At 40.0% G+C, this 17437-nt stretch overlaps 1 protein-coding gene across 3 annotated transcripts in view; it reads right to left on the reverse strand.

The window, feature by feature from the left end:
• tmem181.S (transmembrane protein 181 S homeolog) overlaps positions 1–17437 on the reverse strand; it is a 44638-nt gene that overhangs the window by 18349 nt on the left and 8852 nt on the right. For 2 of the 3 annotated variants that reach the window (XM_018265263.2, XM_041564462.1), the window contains exons 2-7: positions 10990–11093; positions 9031–9086; positions 7317–7407; positions 7084–7205; positions 5254–5367; positions 4014–4094 (exon numbers count right to left, since the gene is read on the reverse strand). In XM_018265263.2, the coding sequence (XP_018120752.1) occupies positions 4014–4094; positions 5254–5367; positions 7084–7205; positions 7317–7407; positions 9031–9086; positions 10990–11093 (568 nt within the window). Of the gene's footprint in view, positions 1–4013; positions 4095–5253; positions 5368–7083; positions 7206–7316; positions 7408–9030; positions 9087–10989; positions 11094–16545; positions 16754–17437 lie in introns of those variants that run through there. The other variant, XM_041564461.1, reaches the window with a different exon arrangement.

The raw sequence follows: 17437 nt of genomic DNA on the forward strand, positions 1-17437 counted from the left end.
CTTGGTACTCAGTGAGAGAGGCCACTCCTGGATGGCCGACACTTTCACGGGGTCCATCTCAAATCCCTCTGGAGAGATAATGTATCCTAGGAAGGGGATCTTGGATACCTCGAAGACACACTTCTCCAACTTGGCGAAGAGAGAGTTCTTCCTCAAACGAGAGAGTACCTCCTTCACCTGGGAGCGATGACTTTCAAGGTCCTTGGAGAAGATCAGGATGTCGTCCAAGTATACGACTATGAACCTTCCTAGGAGATCTCGGAACACATCATTAACAAACTCCTGGAAGACGGCAGGGGCATTGCATAGGCCGAAGGGCATAACAAGATATTCATAGTGCCCATCCCGAGTGTTGAATGCCGTCTTCCATTCGTCACCCTCCCGGATGCGAATGAGGTTGTAGGCCCCCCGGAGATCCAACTTGGAGAAAATCTTTGCCCCTTTCAGCTGGTCAAAGAGCTCGGCAATCAGGGGCAGGGGGTACCTGTTTTTCACGGTGATCTTATTCAGGCCCCGATAGTCTATACAAGGCCGAAGGCCTCCGTCCTTCTTCTCCACGAAGAAGAACCCAGCCCCTGCAGGAGAGGTAGAAGGGCGGATAAACCCCCGCTGGAGATTTTCTTGGATGTACTCCTTCATAGCGGTAGTCTCTGCAGGAGAGAGAGGGTAGGTGCGCCCTCTGGGGGGCATGGCTCCTGGCAGGAGTTCAACCGGACAGTCGCAGGAGCGATGTGGGGGAAGGAACTCTGCAGACTTTTTACAAAACACATCGGAAAATTCCTTGTAAGTGGAGGGCAAAGTCTTTAGTTCCGCAGTGGAGACATTCACCTTCTCGAGGGGTTTTGGCGGAAGGCAATGTTGCAGGCAAAATAAACTCCAACGAGAGATCTGCCCAGTGGACCAGTCTATGGTGGGGTTATGCAGACGTAACCACGGAAGACCCAATATTACTGGAGTAGAAGGGCAGGGGATGATGAAGAATGAAAGTTTTTCTTGATGCAGCGCCCCAACTTGTACCGATAGTTCCGCCGTGAACATTGTGACGAATTCAAACTCCAGGGGTTTGTCATCTATGGCGGTAATTCGCAGGGGTGAAGACAATGGAAGCAGGGGAATCTTCATGCGTTCGGCAAAGAAGGCGTCCATGAAATTGCCATCCGCTCCGGAGTCGAGGAAGGCCCTTTCGAAGATAGACTTACTTGCCAGGTGAATCTGCAAAGGAAGGAAAAGTCTGCGTGAATTTTCTTGATACTTCTCCTGAGGCCCTCGAGTGATGCCCCCTACATAAGAAACCTGAGACATACCTCGGGGTACAAAACTCTTGGCTTTGGCAGGACAGGCGTTGGCAAAATGGGAATGCCCACCACAGTACAAACAGAGCCCAGCCATACGTCTTCGGAGTCTTTCCTGCTCGGAGAGGCGAGCTTTTCCTACTTGCATAGGTTCCTCCAGGGGAGACGTGGACACATGAGTCACAGGGACAGCGGGCGCTTGCAGAATCGGCCTTTGAAAGCGAGGGGCCAACATGGGAGAAAATCGTCTGCTGCGCTCTCTCTCCACCTGGTGTTCTCTGAGGCGGGTGTCCACCTTAATAGATAGAGCGATCAGTCCTTCCAGGGTGTCAGGAGTCTCTCTGGAGACGAGATCATCTTTGATGCGGATGGATAGGCCTTGGTAGTATACGGCCTTGTAAGCGTCATCACACCAGGAAGTCTCCGCCATCAGTGTTCGGAAGTCTATAGCGTACTCATTGACACTGCGGCTTCCCTGCCGGAGCTGCAAGAGACGGGCAGGGGCGTTCGTAACCGGACCTGGAGCATCAAAGACTATGCGAAAAGCTTGGAGAAAGTCTTTAACATCATAAGTCACCGGGGAATTCTTCTCCCAAAGAGACGTTGCCCACTCCAGTGGCTTGCCTTCCAATCGAGACATCACATACCCCACCTTGGAACGCTCACTTGGAAACTGTGTGGGTTGGAACTCAAATTGAATTTGGCACTGTGTGGCAAATCCCCTGCAGGCTTGTGGATCCCCACTAAAGCGAAGGGGAGGTGGAATGCGAGGCTCACCTGTCGGGTAGCTTGCGTTCATAGAGGCTGCCGCCATGGGGGGATCTCCAGCAGGTGGAGCAGCGGAGGGCGCAGAAGGCACTCGAGCAAGCAGGATATCGAGTGCCTGCCCAATGCGAACCTGCTGGTTTTCGTAGTCCTCCATGCGGGATGCCAGTCCGCGGAGTGCTCGTCCGACATCAGGTGTGGCTTCCTCTGAAGGATCCATGGCCCGAAAATAATGTCAGGGAGCCGGGAGCCCCCTCTGGGGAGTAGTCCGGATCTAGGAGGAAGCCCCTCAGGAGGGATCAGGGTCGTGGTATCCAGGGGTTAGGCAAGAGAATAATCAAAGTCCAAGCACAGGTCAGAAGGCAGGCGGAATACAAACAAATTCCAGGGCAAGGCACGGGGTCAAAGGCAGGCAGAGTAACAGCGAAGTCCAGGTCCAGGCAAGGGGTCACTCCAAGGAATCAGGCAGAAATAGCAGGGAAAACAGCAAGGGAACCCAGGAATCACTTAGGGAACAGGATCCTATTTTCGGGCGCCATCTTGGCGCCTCAGGCGTCCTTTTATCTTTGAATTTGGCGCCCTTGCGCCAGCGTCAGCGCGCCTGCGACCGTCGCGCCGTGCTGGCGTCACAACGCCGGCGTCGGAACCCACGTGGGTTGCCTGGGCGCCGCCATCTTGGATTCTTCGCCGCCGGGAGCGGACGCGACTCCTCGCGCTCCCGGCGGTCTTGACATGCCCTTAGCATAAGAGTGAAATCATACATACACACCATATACACTAACTTCCTATAGGCTCTCACTGAAGAGAACCCTTTGTGGCTGGATACCAATGAAATTTCTGCAGCACTGGACATGGGGTTGCCTGAGGTGATGGAGTCGAATGTTATATATTTTCACAGTGGGAAAAAAACCTTAAAGGATAAATAAACCTTAAAAATAAGTGATTGTAAAATTGACGAGGATGCTATTCTTAACACTTTTGCAATGTACATTCATTATTTATTTATTTTTAATTCAAAGATATTAAAGCATTTATGTACTGTTAACATGAATGAATTTTGTTACAACCGCACCACCTGCTGGTCATTTTCTGACCAGTCTGACCACGATGTAGTCAAGGAAGTTGTCAGGAGAAAGAAAGAGGCAGCTCGGATGTTCTTCTGGTTAGGAAAAAAAATAGAAACCTTTCTCAAATTTTACCTAACCAGAAAAACATCAGAGCAGCACTATTTCTTTCTCCTGACAACTTCCTTGACTACTTGGTCAGAAAATGACCAGCAGGTGGCAATGCTGTAACAAAATTCATTCTTATTAACAGTACATGAATCCTTTAAAACTTGGAATTAAAAATAAATAAAGAATGACTGTACATTGCAAAAGTGCTTAGAATAGCACCCTCATCCATTTTACTATCACTTATTTTTAAGTTTTACTTATCCTTTAACACCAATGTATTACAAACAGATAGTGATGGGCGAATTTATTCTCTAGGTGCGAATTGCCGCTTTTCAGCAATGGCGAATAAATTTCACAGGAAATTTGCAAAAATCGTGGCAAAACAGGACAAATTCGCCCATCACTGCAAACAGAGACAGCAGAATCAACACCTTCTGGTGAGCTCCATAAAGTCTTAGAAAGAAACATTTTGCTGTGGGCAGAATTTCAGTTCAGTCTTTAGCTTGAACCATGAAAATTAATTTTACTATCACTGAGCAACATTTTGTATGGTGAGTTGCTACTGTGCTCCTCTGATGATCATGTATAATTAGGGTCACTGGCATATAGAGAAAGACCCTGCAACAACCAGGGGCCCAGAAGGAATAGACGATACAGTGGTGCACTGACTGAAAGCACTTTCAATATTTGCTTAAGAAAACATTTCTTATTTTGCTTTAGCCACCAATTTAAACATCACAGCAGGCATGAATAAGATTTTATATGTATTTTGTCAACTTACTGTCACCACAAATGTAAGCACAACAAACACAAACCGAAACCAAATTTCCACTTGAGAAAATGTTGGATTGTAGGCTTTCCACTGTAAAAGAAAAATGTTTTTAGTTAGAACTAGAACACTCTCTGTAAATAGAAACAATATACCATATTGGGCTGGAATTAAATCTATGCAACACAGAAGTTTACAGACATTTAAAGGCCAATTTAAAGACAATTTAAATGTAAAGATATTTAAAGGTTCGAATGGTAAAATCGAAGTTTTCAAAATTTTTTTGGTCAAAACTCACAAATTTGAACTTAAAAGCACCACCTCGAATTTGAATTAAAATGTGAGATTTATCACTCTCGACCCCTGGAAATTTTTGCCAAGTTTCGCTTAGAAAATTACACTTCATAGACTACAATGGGAGAAAAAAAATGTTGCTCGTAAAAAAAATTTTGGGGGTCAAAAAGAATTTTGACGAGTAAAATTCAAAGAAAACTCGATTCAAATTCAATTAAAAAATGTTGAGTTTTTGGGTCATGACTATTCGATCTAATTTTACGTTCTAATTTTTTTCATAAATAACATACCATTCGAATTGTGAATAAAATTGAATTTATTTGAGTTTAAAAAATTCACATTACTCTAAAATTTGACCTAAAGGTTGAATTTCAAATTTATGCGAAATTTTTTTTACTCCAATAAATCTGAATGTACTCACAACTTGAATGGGAGGTTATCTATGAAAACACTTGAGCGTCTAAAATTTGATCTAATAGCCCGACCCGAAAATTCTAATCGAATTTGAATCTAATTTTCCTCCGAAAAAACCTCTAATGTCATGAAGGCAATTAAGATATTCAAATGGTTCAACTGACTATATGAGAGAGGATTTCATTCTATAGCTCAGTAGAAAGCCATGAATTGCAATTGACCCCTTTTTTGCCTTCCTGTGTAAAAACTCAACCCTCTGAATTCTACATAGTTATTTTCTGTTATCTGCTGTGTAAATATGGCCTTTGTGGCATGTTGGGGCACACGCAGGCACAAACTTGTGTCCCCCAATTCTATTTCACAATCGTGACTCAAGAAAGTTATGAGAAACTTATAAGAGGGCCAACAAGATATTTTGTTGGATGGTTTAGAGGCTTAAGTAGTGAAACATGTTTAATATTACAATTATATGCAGTTTAGAACATATAGATAAACCTATATACCATATTAGAAAGTTACAGTAATTGTTCTTAATAAAACTTACGGTAAATGTTACACTTTTAATGGACAACTGCTTCAAATTTTCAAAGCTGACAAGGAGTTTATATTGAGTGTAGTTCAAGTAACCCAGGTGAACTACAATAATTTCCTCACATTTCTGTAAAAAAAAAGTGTAAAAATGCTTCAAGAAACACAAACTGCTAGAATTATTAGTATGTTGCTGCAAACAAATATACAGTATACCTCATTTATATTATTTCAAAGGTCTAGACAATGCTAAACATCTTCTTGACATAAAGTACAGGTACAGGACCTGTAAACCAGAATGTTTGGGACCTGGGGTTTTCCTAGGGTTGCCACCTGTCCGGTTTTGACAGCCTGGGACAAAACTGCCTGCCTGGTTTTTTAAATTAGGAAAATCAGACAGGATCCCCTGTGATTGATGCAGCAATCAGCCAATCGCCACTCACCATGTCATAGGCCTGCCCCGTCATGATTCACCCACCCCCACAATGTCATGGCCCCGCCCACACAATGTCACTGTCCCGCCTCCAGTATGGAGTTTAACTGGAAGAAAGGTGGCAACCCTAGGTTTTCTAGATAACAGATGTTTCCGTAATTTACATGTTGATTGAATTAAAGTGTTTTAAATAAATGACAATACAATGTAGTGTTGAACTGAATGGTAAAACTGGTGTGTTTGCTTCAGAAACTCTACTATAGTTTTTACAAACTAGCCATGGTGGCAGCCATTCAAAGCTCAAAAAGGAGAAGAGGCACAGGATACACAGCAGATATCACATATGCTCAGTAGTATACAATGGGATTTTTCAGAACGTATCTGCTTGTTATATAAATTATAGTTGTGTTTCTGAAGCAAACGCCCACTGCAGAGCAACACTACATTATATTGCCATTATTTTTAGATGTTTCTTAAAAAAAACAATAAACTGGTTTTGCTTTCAGTAAGGTATAATTAGTTGTTAGATCAAGTACAAAGTAATGTTTTATTTTAAAAAGGTAAATCATTTTTAAAAATTTGGATTATTTGGATAAAATGGATTCTACGGGAAATGTCATTTTCGTAAGTCAGAGCATTTTGGACAGGTTTCCGGATAACGCATCCCATACCTGTATACGATGCAATATATACAATACAATACAATATGTCAAAGACCATATTTAATAAGATGTTGTAACCAAAATGCTTAAATGAAGATAAATACAAAAATTGTAAATGCTTTGCAATTTGCATAAGTGTGCGCAGATTGTAAGAGATTTGAGATATCAGCAATGACAAAGGATGAGGACAATGGAATATGCAACTTTAGAAGAAGAAATTAGGACTCTCTCACATAAGTATAGTAGGATGTGTTGTAGACATAAAAAGATAGGATAGATGTGCTATAATTAGAAATAACAAGCATATTATTTTATAGTAGATAGGAAACAGTTAACATTTGAAGTTATATACTGTATATATATATATATAGTATGTATATATATATATATATATATATATATATGTATATGTATGTATGTATGTATGTATGTATGTATGTATGTATGTATGTATGTATGTATGTATGTATGTATGTATGTATGTATGTATATATATATATATATATATATATATATATATATATATATATATATTTATTTATTTATTTATTTATTTTATTTTTTTTTTTAATTAATTATTTTTTTTAAGACACCAAATTAACAAAGAATTAGAGTTTAGGGGCTGACCTGGAAGACACATTAACCTATTTCAATAATAATACTTTCAATAAAAATTTTCATATGTATGCAAGCATGTTTATTTGCAAGACCTATAATCTGTATTAATTTAAACCTGCAAAGAGAAGTTTACCTGCGCACATCTAATTATTCTTGGTCGGGTATGTTCTGGACTGCTGATAAAGGTCACTGTTGCATCTGGGGTTACTCCGTGTATTTGCACAGTCATTGTGAAATTTGCCTGGATGCTGAAGTCTGCATGCACATAAAGTCAAAAACTCAGTCTGACAGTGCTACAATGATAATTTACATTGATAAATACATTAAGCCATGCTTACATCAATGCATACATTAATCCATACTTACCATCCGCTTTATTCAGATCGATTCTGCATGTCAACCATAGTTGTTGGTTATATGTAGAGAGGACTGGTGAATTCAGTTTAAATGGTTCCACCTTAGAAACAACAAAGAAAAAATTATATTTCCATGGTACTCATGAGAGGTTATTTTATAAACATTATACACTTTATAACATATCGGGGCAGATTTATCAAGGGCCGAAATTCGAAGTAAAAAATACTTCGAAATTCGACCATTGAATTAAAATACTTTGAATTGGAATATCGAATTCAAACTTCATGGAATGTGTATTCTGCGGTCGAAGTAAAATCGTTCGATCGAACAAGATTGTCTTGTGCAATTAAACTCGAAAGTCTGGATTAAATAATGCAATCATCTGCATGTCTACATCAATATTACATATTACATATATCGCTGTTATCGATATTACAGTTTTTGAATATAGACAGATTTGGCCTTTTAAACAATATGTAAAATTTGGTTAATTATAAAAAAAAAAATAATAGTTTTCAAAATATCTTTCTGCATAGATCTCTTCTGTCTTCCTAAGCTAGGTGATCACCAATACCCTGCCTGTTTAAGGCTCAGGCTACGTCAGAATGATGGTATAGGCAGAGCACAGGAAGCACAGGTACTGATTGCTGCAGCTCATGTTCCAGTCATTTGCATATCCATAATCTGATTGTTTTACATGATCAAGCCAACCGGATCAATGACTAGCAGGAAGAACAGACATGCACACTAAGCATTAACCAATCCCATGTCAGAGGCCCCAAATAGACCTAGGGTTACCGTTACAGGTAGACCCATTATCTTTAAATTAAACCAAATTGTAAATATTGTTTAAATGGCAAAATCTGTCTAGAAAAACAGAACATCCCTTTTCAGGGAACAATGTACGGTCTAATTTTTTTATCATACTATGTATATAATACAAAACATACCTTCTGTTTTCCAAGGCTTTACTATACAGTATGTATTAAAGGTACACTTTAAGGGACTTTGGCCACTTTGAGCCTACTTCATCTAACCTATTGGTACTTCCATCTTATTTGATAAGTGGTGGCTACCTGTACAGTAGGTGAGTAAAAATAAACGGCAGATTTATCAAGGGTCGAATTTCAAAGTAATGGGAGTTTTTTTAACTCACATAGCTTTGAAATTCGAGTTAAAAAAGACCAACTGAAATGTATCAAAAAAATGAACGTTTTTTTTCGGTTGTATAGGCCGTTTTCGTTCGAATTCTAATCGTTGGAAGTAACATCGTATTCGATCGAATTCGATTAGAAGTTTTTTTTAAAAAAAACTTTGATTTTTCAAAGTCCACCAATTGACGTAGGTTCTGGGAGGTCTCTCATAGGCTAAAACAGCAATTCGGCAGGTTTTAGATGGCGAATGGTCGAAGCTGAATTTTTCCAAGAGACAGTACATGATAAATATTCAAATCGAATTTGGATTATTTCCTAGTCGAACTACACAAAAATAGCTCGAAATTCTAATTTTTTTAATTTGAATTTTCAATTCGATCCTTGATAAGTTTGCACCTCAGTATTGTCGGTAGGATTTGCTTCTTAGCCTCAAGAACATTAGTGAGTTGGACAATGACCGATACGTCTGTGTAAATTCAAGACCATTTTCAATTCTGAAAAAAAAAGACTACAATTTTGCTCATAGAGTACTTTGAAGAGAAAGCATAGTTTCACTAGGATAATCTTACCTTAGATTTGTTAACAACTTCATATCCTGTGGAATTGGCTTGAATAACATTTGGTCCTAGTATGAAGCAACAGAATACAGTTTAAAAAGCCATGCGTCACAAATGGAATACACAATAGAGTTTCTTAAGAGAAAAGTATCAAAGTAAAAAAAAAAATGACACTAAAGGAGTGATGTAAATGTTTATGTACTATGCAGAAAATATTACATTTTTTACATATCTTATACACATTTTTTTTAGTTCCCCATCTATAAATAATTTCTTTCCTCTCCTCATCCAGCAGTGGATGTCTGTTCTGCTCTCTTTTACATTACAATTCTATACAAACACCGTCCATCCTTTGCTACAATAAATTGATCATGTAGAGGAGTGTAAACAATCTTTAGCCCTGCAACAAGTTAAAAATAATAAACTGAACTGTTTTGGACCGATATATCTTCCTCCAGTTTATTACTTTCAACTTGCACTGTAGGAGTGCTTTCAAGTATCTGCATGAAAGCACTGTTCAGTGATTGCTTACATTTAAAAAAAATGTAAACTAGCCATAAAAATATCAATAATATTGTTTCATGCAATTCCATGAACAATGAATATCAGCCTGTTTGTGGATCGGGCAAGTTTGAAAATTTAATCTGCCAACACACCACATTTAATTTAATTCATTTAATGGGGAAAAACACAATTTTTTTGTAGGAAAAAAAACTTGAATTTTTTGTGATTTATGAAAACCCGATGGTGTTAAAAGTCCGAATAGAACAGTACTCCAACTCACACCTGTTGAGTTTATGTAGAAGTCAATGGCAGATGTCCCTTTTATATACTGATCTGTGCTGGGTTTTGTTCAATAATCCGAAGATCTGGTATTTTTTTGCAGTCAAATCTGAAAAAGTTGCAGGGGAGGCAGTTCGTGGAAATGAGTCGCCCCGAAGAAGAGGAGATTAGTCGCCTGGCAACTATTCTTTCCGAATCTGCCTGTGTGCCCTGACCCTAAGTGTATGAGAAAGCAAAGAGGAGCCACGGCTCTGCTGTAATTATCATTTGGGCTGCCAGCTGAACAAACAGAACAATAGAGAGATGGCCATACAATGTATGGCCCCTCATACTCTATTGGTTTAGTCTTTTATGTTCAGAGCAGGCACATGTCTGATCAAACAAACGATAGCTAATTGCAATAGTCTCCTTTGTCTCCATCCACCCTTTCAAATAGCATAAAAAAAGAGATCCTATTGGCTACATTACAATAAAATACTGAGCCCATAAAGGGGCAGTCAAAAATGTTTTTTGTTAAGCATTTAAATCAGGACTGGGCGAAGCCAACCGGGCGTCCTAGGCAACTCGGTCGGCTTACCCTGCCTCCCCGCGTGCGTGTGTGCGCGCATACGTGCGTACGCACACTATAATGTAGGTGCAAGAAGGGGAACAGGAGGGGCGGTTTGTGGCAGGGGTGGGCGGGGGGAGGAATAGACAGAGGAGGGACGGACAGGGGAGGAAGCGACAGACAGAGGAGGGATGAAGGGACAGAGGAGCGAGCAACAGAGGGGGTAGGCGAGAACTGCAGAGGGGACCAAACCAGGACAAGGGGTAGGCTAAAGAATCTTGAACAGGCACCTGCCCAGCGCCTCCACAGTGTTCCCAGTATCTCCAGCACATCCCCATTGTTTTTGAACCAATATGGGTGTGGTTGGGCAGCATGCCGCCCCCCTAAAGCCCTGCCGCCCTAGGCCTAGGAGGCCTTTCCACAAATCCGGGCCTGTTAATAAGCAGAATCATTTAGATTGGAGATTAGCAATGCAAATGATTACATAGATACTTATATTTTGCCTACAAAACAGATATATTTCATTGGTGCCATAAAAAAAGCATTAAATACTCACTTTACTTGACAAAGCTATGGTAAAAGAGAGTGTATAATAAAGTTACAGCCAAGACATGATCAAAAAATGGAAAAAGGACACTTACCAGCAATGCCAATAAAAAGAGTTAATCCAAAGCATATGAAAAACACAACAAATACTAAAACAAAGTGCCGCTTGGACAAGGTGTACAGTCTCATTGGGGCCAACCTGGAAAGAAGCAAAAAGGCTTTTAGCTGAACGGTTTGAATACGTTGGTTTATTCAAAACATATTACAGAGCCTTAATCAGTTAAATTTTAAGGCATGACTTTTAAATATATAGCAGCCGAGAGCCCTGATCTGCTTTTTGAACATCTATAATATTTATGATATATGCCATCATTTAATATGCACAATGTTTATTTATTAATTATATTCATTATAAGGATTTTCATTTTTGTATGGTGATCACTTTATTTTATACTAATATGCATTTTTAATTGGACTGGTTTTATAAGTCTTGTACCTGTAGGGGGCGCTTAAGCTTCTGATGAAGTGACTTTGGTCACGAAACGCGTTAAGCTGGTTCCTCTGCCCGCAGTTTCAGATTGTGTTTTAACCTGAACTAATAAAGATTCTACGTTTTACTTCACGTTTGGTTTCCCCGGCATCCTGCTTCATTGGCGCCTCGCACACAACTAAGTTTCTTTCACGTGTGAATCACCGCAGCCAGAGCGGATCTGTGGGAGGCGTGCTCATAGCAGGTTATACTGTTCCCCTGTCGAGTTCGGCAATGGCGTTGGCCCCTATCCAGCCCTGATCTAATAAAATTTCTTTCCATTGCAAGTCTGTCAAATTTTAAAAAAAACCTTATTTTCACACACCAAAAACAAGTAATTTACACAATTAGGGAGGTATTTACTAAAACAACTTTTTCGCACTATATAAAAAAAAATATGACCAAACTTCCACACCTGAATATGTGTGAAAAAGTTGCCAAAAAATCAGTAACGTAACTAGAGGGGGCGGGCCCTGGTGCGGGACGCGCAGCCGGGCCCCCCGCCCCCCTCCGTACGTGATTTTCGGCCCGGATTTCAGTGGCGCGCGAGCTGCCGGGGGGCCCTGAGGGGGTGCGGGCCCTGGCCCGCTTGCACCCCCTGCTCCCCCGGTAGTTCCGCCACTGCAAAAAATCATGCCTTTTGATTTGACACCTGTAAAACTTGACTTTTCTGATTTGATGCAGAGAAAAAAATACAACTTTTTCATATTATCAAACAAAAACTAGCCAGAAACCCTCTGAGATCATGAAGGCAAGAAACATCTTCAAATTGTTAAAACGGCATCTGTCATTGACAGGTTTCAGCTGGAGTATTTTCAGGTTTAGATTTTTAGCAGCTTTGGCTCATAATAAATCTTAAAAAATTTAATTTTCTCTTAAAACTCGAATTTTCCCCCTAAAAAACTTGACCAGAAAAAATAGATGCTACATAAATAGGCCCCTAAAGTGTAGCATTATTGATAAATACTGTATAAAAAAAACAAAATGTGATAATTTCAGATATTTATTTAGTTAGTTTAAGGGCAGGTCTCCACGGACAATTCCGCCATGATCCGGATCGCAGGGGCCACGTCGGATGCGACAGAAATAAGGTAAGTAATTCTATTGTTGGATCGTGTTGCAGCGTTGATGCGACGCAACACGACTGTCGGATCCAGACGCTGCGTCGGATTCCGGTGGAATCATCCGTGGAGTCCTGCCCTTAAGCTTGACTATGTCTGTTCTGCATTGCCCTGGGTCATCACCTATTCAGTATGTCTTCAGTAGGAAGATATCCAGTAGGCCCAGTTGCAGCACAAATCTGTAGGAACATTGGGGGAAATTCACTAAAATTCACTAAAAGGTGAACTTGGAAGGCTTTGCTTTGCCAAAAATGGCACTTTGTCAGATGCTTATTCATCAAAATACGAAGTTGCGTCTCGGCAGCCAAACGCTGGCGAAATTTGGCTAGTGTAAATTCGTCAGTGTGATCATTTCATATAGAACTTTCACTAACGTTCATTCCTGCCTAGTGAAACTTCGTTAGTACACATACTCTTAGGTCAATTTGAATAGGGCAGGCACATATAGGTCGTATAGACGTCTTTATAAGAGATGTTGTGCAAATGCTTGAAGTGGCCACTTATTAAAAATGTCCAAGGAAGCAAAATATGAGTGGCATGCTCCTCAAATGGTTAAAAATAATTACAACTTTTAAACACAATCCCACTTTTAAATATAAAAAAGCCAGCTTTTTTTTTTTTTTTATTACTTTTCGGCATACAGGATATGATGTCACTGACAAGATTGAGATGGATGTAGCTTCATCTTATCTGTTATACTGAGTGGATATGTAATATTTGTACAGTATATTTTTGGCAAAATCAAAAAGCAACCAATCTGAAAATAAAATGGAATTATTACTGAAGACTATATTTTTACAGAGTCAGAATCTAATTGCTAAAAGCTCCAACAAATGTATACTAGCCTTTAAATGTAACAGACAAGTTTACATAATAAATTGTATATATTTTTTATAGGGATATACATGGTTTCCCAAAAACATTAACAGGGACATTATCCAGACAAATTATATGGAATTTAAATATACTCCAAGTTGTTGGAGGCCGATATTCTGAATAAAATTGTACACCAATGCTTGAAAGATGAAATCTTTGGTATGTACTACTGTAGTTTACAGGGTATCAAAATGCAAGTACATAATAGGAGCTGCATCAAACTTCTCTGGGCAGACTTTCTACCACAGATCTCTGCCAAATATTTGTTCCATAGCATTGTTAGTGATCCAAACAAGGAGGAAGTAAAACAAATAGAGTTCCTGCTTACTTTAGTAAATCAAGTATTTCCAGGGCTGAAAAGCCTGCAGTAATATTTAAATGTAGAGCTACATTCCCCTGAGCTATTAAAAAAAAAAAATAACTTTTGGTCATTAAGAATGCAACATTTCTGGTTTTGCTAATAAAACCTGTATATATATATAGATATATCATCATCATCATCATCATTTATTTATATAGCGCTGTCAAGATACGCAGTGCTTTACTGCAGTTATAGCAAACAGGGAATAAATGGTGGCTAACAGACAAGGATTACAGAGTACAATAGGGTTTACAAACTAAAAGGTTAGGGTACAATTGAGACAAAAGGATCATATAAACACTTTGTCATTTTTGATACAGCAATGATTAATTAAGGTACAACGAATAGGCCTCTTTAAACAGATGGGTCTTTAAGGAGCGCTTGAAAGTTTGGAAGGAAGGAGAAAGTCTAACAGCTTGTGGCAGAGAGTTCCAGAGAAAAGCAGAAGCCCGAGAGAAGTCTTGTAGACGAGAATGGGCAGAAGTGACCAGAGGAGAAGTGAGGCGAAGATCAGAAGCAGAGCGTAGGTTTCGTGAAGGAGTGTATTTGGAGATTAGAGATGAAATATAGGGAGGGGTTTCATTATTAAGGGCCTTGAATGTGAGTGTAAGTAATTTGAATTTGATTCTAGAAGAGATTGGGAGCCAGTGAAGGGACATACATATGGGAGCAGCTGATGTTGAGCGGCGAGCTAGATGAATGAGTCTAGCGGCCGCGTTTAGAACAGATTGGAGTTGTGAAAGGTGACTTGTTGGAATACCTGTGAGGAGTAAGTTGCAGTAATCAAGGCGGGAGATGATGAGAGACTGAATCAGTGTTTTAGTTGATTCTGAACTGAGATAGGGTCGTATTCGAGCAATGTTCCGCAGTTGAATACGGCAAGATTTTGCAAGTGTTTGAATGTGTGGTGAAAAAGACAGATGAGAGTCTAAGATAACTCCTAGGCAGCGTGCCTGTGTGGTGGAATGAAAGGTGGTGTTGTTTACGGTGAGTGATATCTGAGGGACAGGGGAAGATCTTGGAGGAAATATGATGAGTTCTGTTTTAGAAAGGTTCAGTTTCAGGTGGCGCTGTGACATCCAGGAGGAGACAGCAGAGAGAGACAGTCTGTGACTTGGGAAAGGACAGAATTAGAAAGATCAGGAGTAGACAAGTAGAGTTGGGTGTCATCAGCATAAAGGTGATACTGAAGTCCAAATGACTGAATGAGTTTTCCTAGTGAAGTTGTATAGAGCGAGAACAGCAGGGGGCCAAGAACAGAGCCTTGAGGAACTCCAACAGAGAGTGGGAAAGTAGTAGAAGTAGAGTTAGAGAAGGAAACTTTAAAGGAACGTTCAGACAGATAAGATGTAAACCATGAAAGAGCAGTGTCCCGAATGCCAGATGAGTGTAGAATGTCAAGGAGGAGTGTGTGGTCAACTGTGTCAAAGGCTGCAGAGAGATCTAGTAGGATTAGAATGGAATAATGACCTATATATATATATAAATATATATAGGCTGAGAAAGGCCGAGGAGTCAGCCGAAACATTAGACTGCGGCTATTTTACTAAATAAATTCTGTTTCATTTTTAAGACCTGAGTAGTGCTGATTTCCTTTTTGCGATTATATATATATATATATATTCATTAAAACAAAATTATTTTAACTATTAAATGGCTGCATGACAAGGGTGCCTCTTGACATCACTATTACATACAGTGCAACCAAACTCCACCATGAAATCCAAGACAGAATTGCCCACAGGGTAAAGAGAGGGCAAATAAACCTTGTGTATTTAAGCATCTTCATGACTATCCCCTCTACAGATTGCTGTGTATATATGCGTTTTGAGAAGTACAATTACATAAGGTAGTAGAAGCCTGACAAATTGCAGTATATATTATGTGAAGATAATCCATTTGTATTCAGGGAGAGACCTAACAATAATTTTAGTTAAATTCCTATGTCAGATGTCTTTTACTCTTGGGCACACAAAAAATTAACATTTAAATGTAAGACTACCTTGAGAGAATTGATAGGCGAATAAATTCGACAGACACTAATTTGCGGCAAATCAATTAGCCGGCGAAAAATCTGCTGCGTTGACGGGCGTCAAAATTGGTGCGTCAAAATTATTCGCATGCCCATTGACTTTAATGAATTTGGACCAAATAGTCACGTGTATAAGAATTGTCGCCCAGTGACGTCAATGCGTTTTCTGAAATGGGACAGATTCGCCCATCACTACTTGAGAGCACAAAATCTGTATATCCATATCAATACAAGCAAAAAAGTGGTATGAAACCTTTCTTTCATTGGTTACAATCATCGCAAGCTTTTAAACCATAAATACAGAGTTAAAAATGTATCAGCTTTGCCTTCTGAATATCACATTATCCTGAGTGCTGCAATAAATCCACATGAGGTTACTAGTGGTGATGGACCCATCTAGCCCACCCTGTCAGAGGCGATACGAGGGCTGCTGCCGCCTGAGGCAGCAACCCCGATGTCGCCCCCTCTCCCGCTCCGCGCATAAAAGTTTAGCGTCAGAGCGGGTCAAAAGGGACTGCATCGCTAGCGCAATGAGTGCTACATCACCTTCTGCACTAGCAGAGCCTAATTTCCAGTTTAAAAACTGGAAATTTGGCTCTTAAAGTTACAGGAGGCAGCTTTTTGCCACCCCTTGTAACTTGTGCCCCTTGTAAATGTCTGCTGACTGCCACCTGAGACAAGGTTCTGATCTTGTCTCATGTCAGGAGTGCCCATGCACGCTGTACAACTTACGGCTCCATGGAGAACTCCTGTGCAGCCGGGTTCCTACTTGCTGTCACTTCTCTGCTGATCTGAGATTTTTAAAAGGCCCGTTTCATAGAGTGGATGAAATAGAAGAGCGACTTTAAGAATGTCGCTCTCCCAGTATTACTTCACAGGAATAAGGAGAGGAGGTGTTTACAGCCACCCCACACCTATCAAGAAATATGTGTAAATAATAATGGCAATAATACAATATCTTTGCTGGAGCGTATTTGTCACTGCTGGTTCGCACTTGGCTCCACTTTGTATTGCACTTTGATCGCTAGATAAAAAGCAAATATGCAGCCTATGCTTGCAATGCGATCATTTAGGTCAAATGTACAAAAATGCTGACAATCCAGCGCCTATCAAATTTTCAGTTTTTTTTTTAAAACTACATAATAAGAGAAAATTATATCATACTTACCGTAATTTTCCTTTCATGGACAACTCCATGTCATACGTAATGGGATAGCCCCCGCCCCAGTGCTCCCGTCAGAAGGACCCTCCCCAAAGCTTTAAAAGCCCAACCCCACCCCCAAATCCGGTGTCTCGTAATAAGCTTCTAGAAACTACCGAAAAAGGGATGGGAACTATGACATGGAGTTGTCCATGAAAGGAAAATTACGGTAAGTATGATATAATTTTCTCTTTTCACTGGACAACTCCATGTCATACGTAATGGGACGTAGCAAGCTAATATCCCCAATGGGAGGGTAATTGTTCCACATAAAGACACCTGGCCAAGTGTAATCTATTCCAGATAAAACTTAGAAGAGTGAAACCTCTACAGGTGAACAGAGAATACCTTGTAGAAAACCTGTGAACTCTTTCTTCAGAGGAAATGGACTGTCAGAGAAAAAGAAGAAAGAGGACTCTTTAG

Source organism: Xenopus laevis, chromosome 5S, assembly GCF_017654675.1.
Source record: "Xenopus laevis strain J_2021 chromosome 5S, Xenopus_laevis_v10.1, whole genome shotgun sequence".
In the NCBI taxonomy this organism is placed as follows: Eukaryota; Metazoa; Chordata; class Amphibia; order Anura; family Pipidae; genus Xenopus; species Xenopus laevis.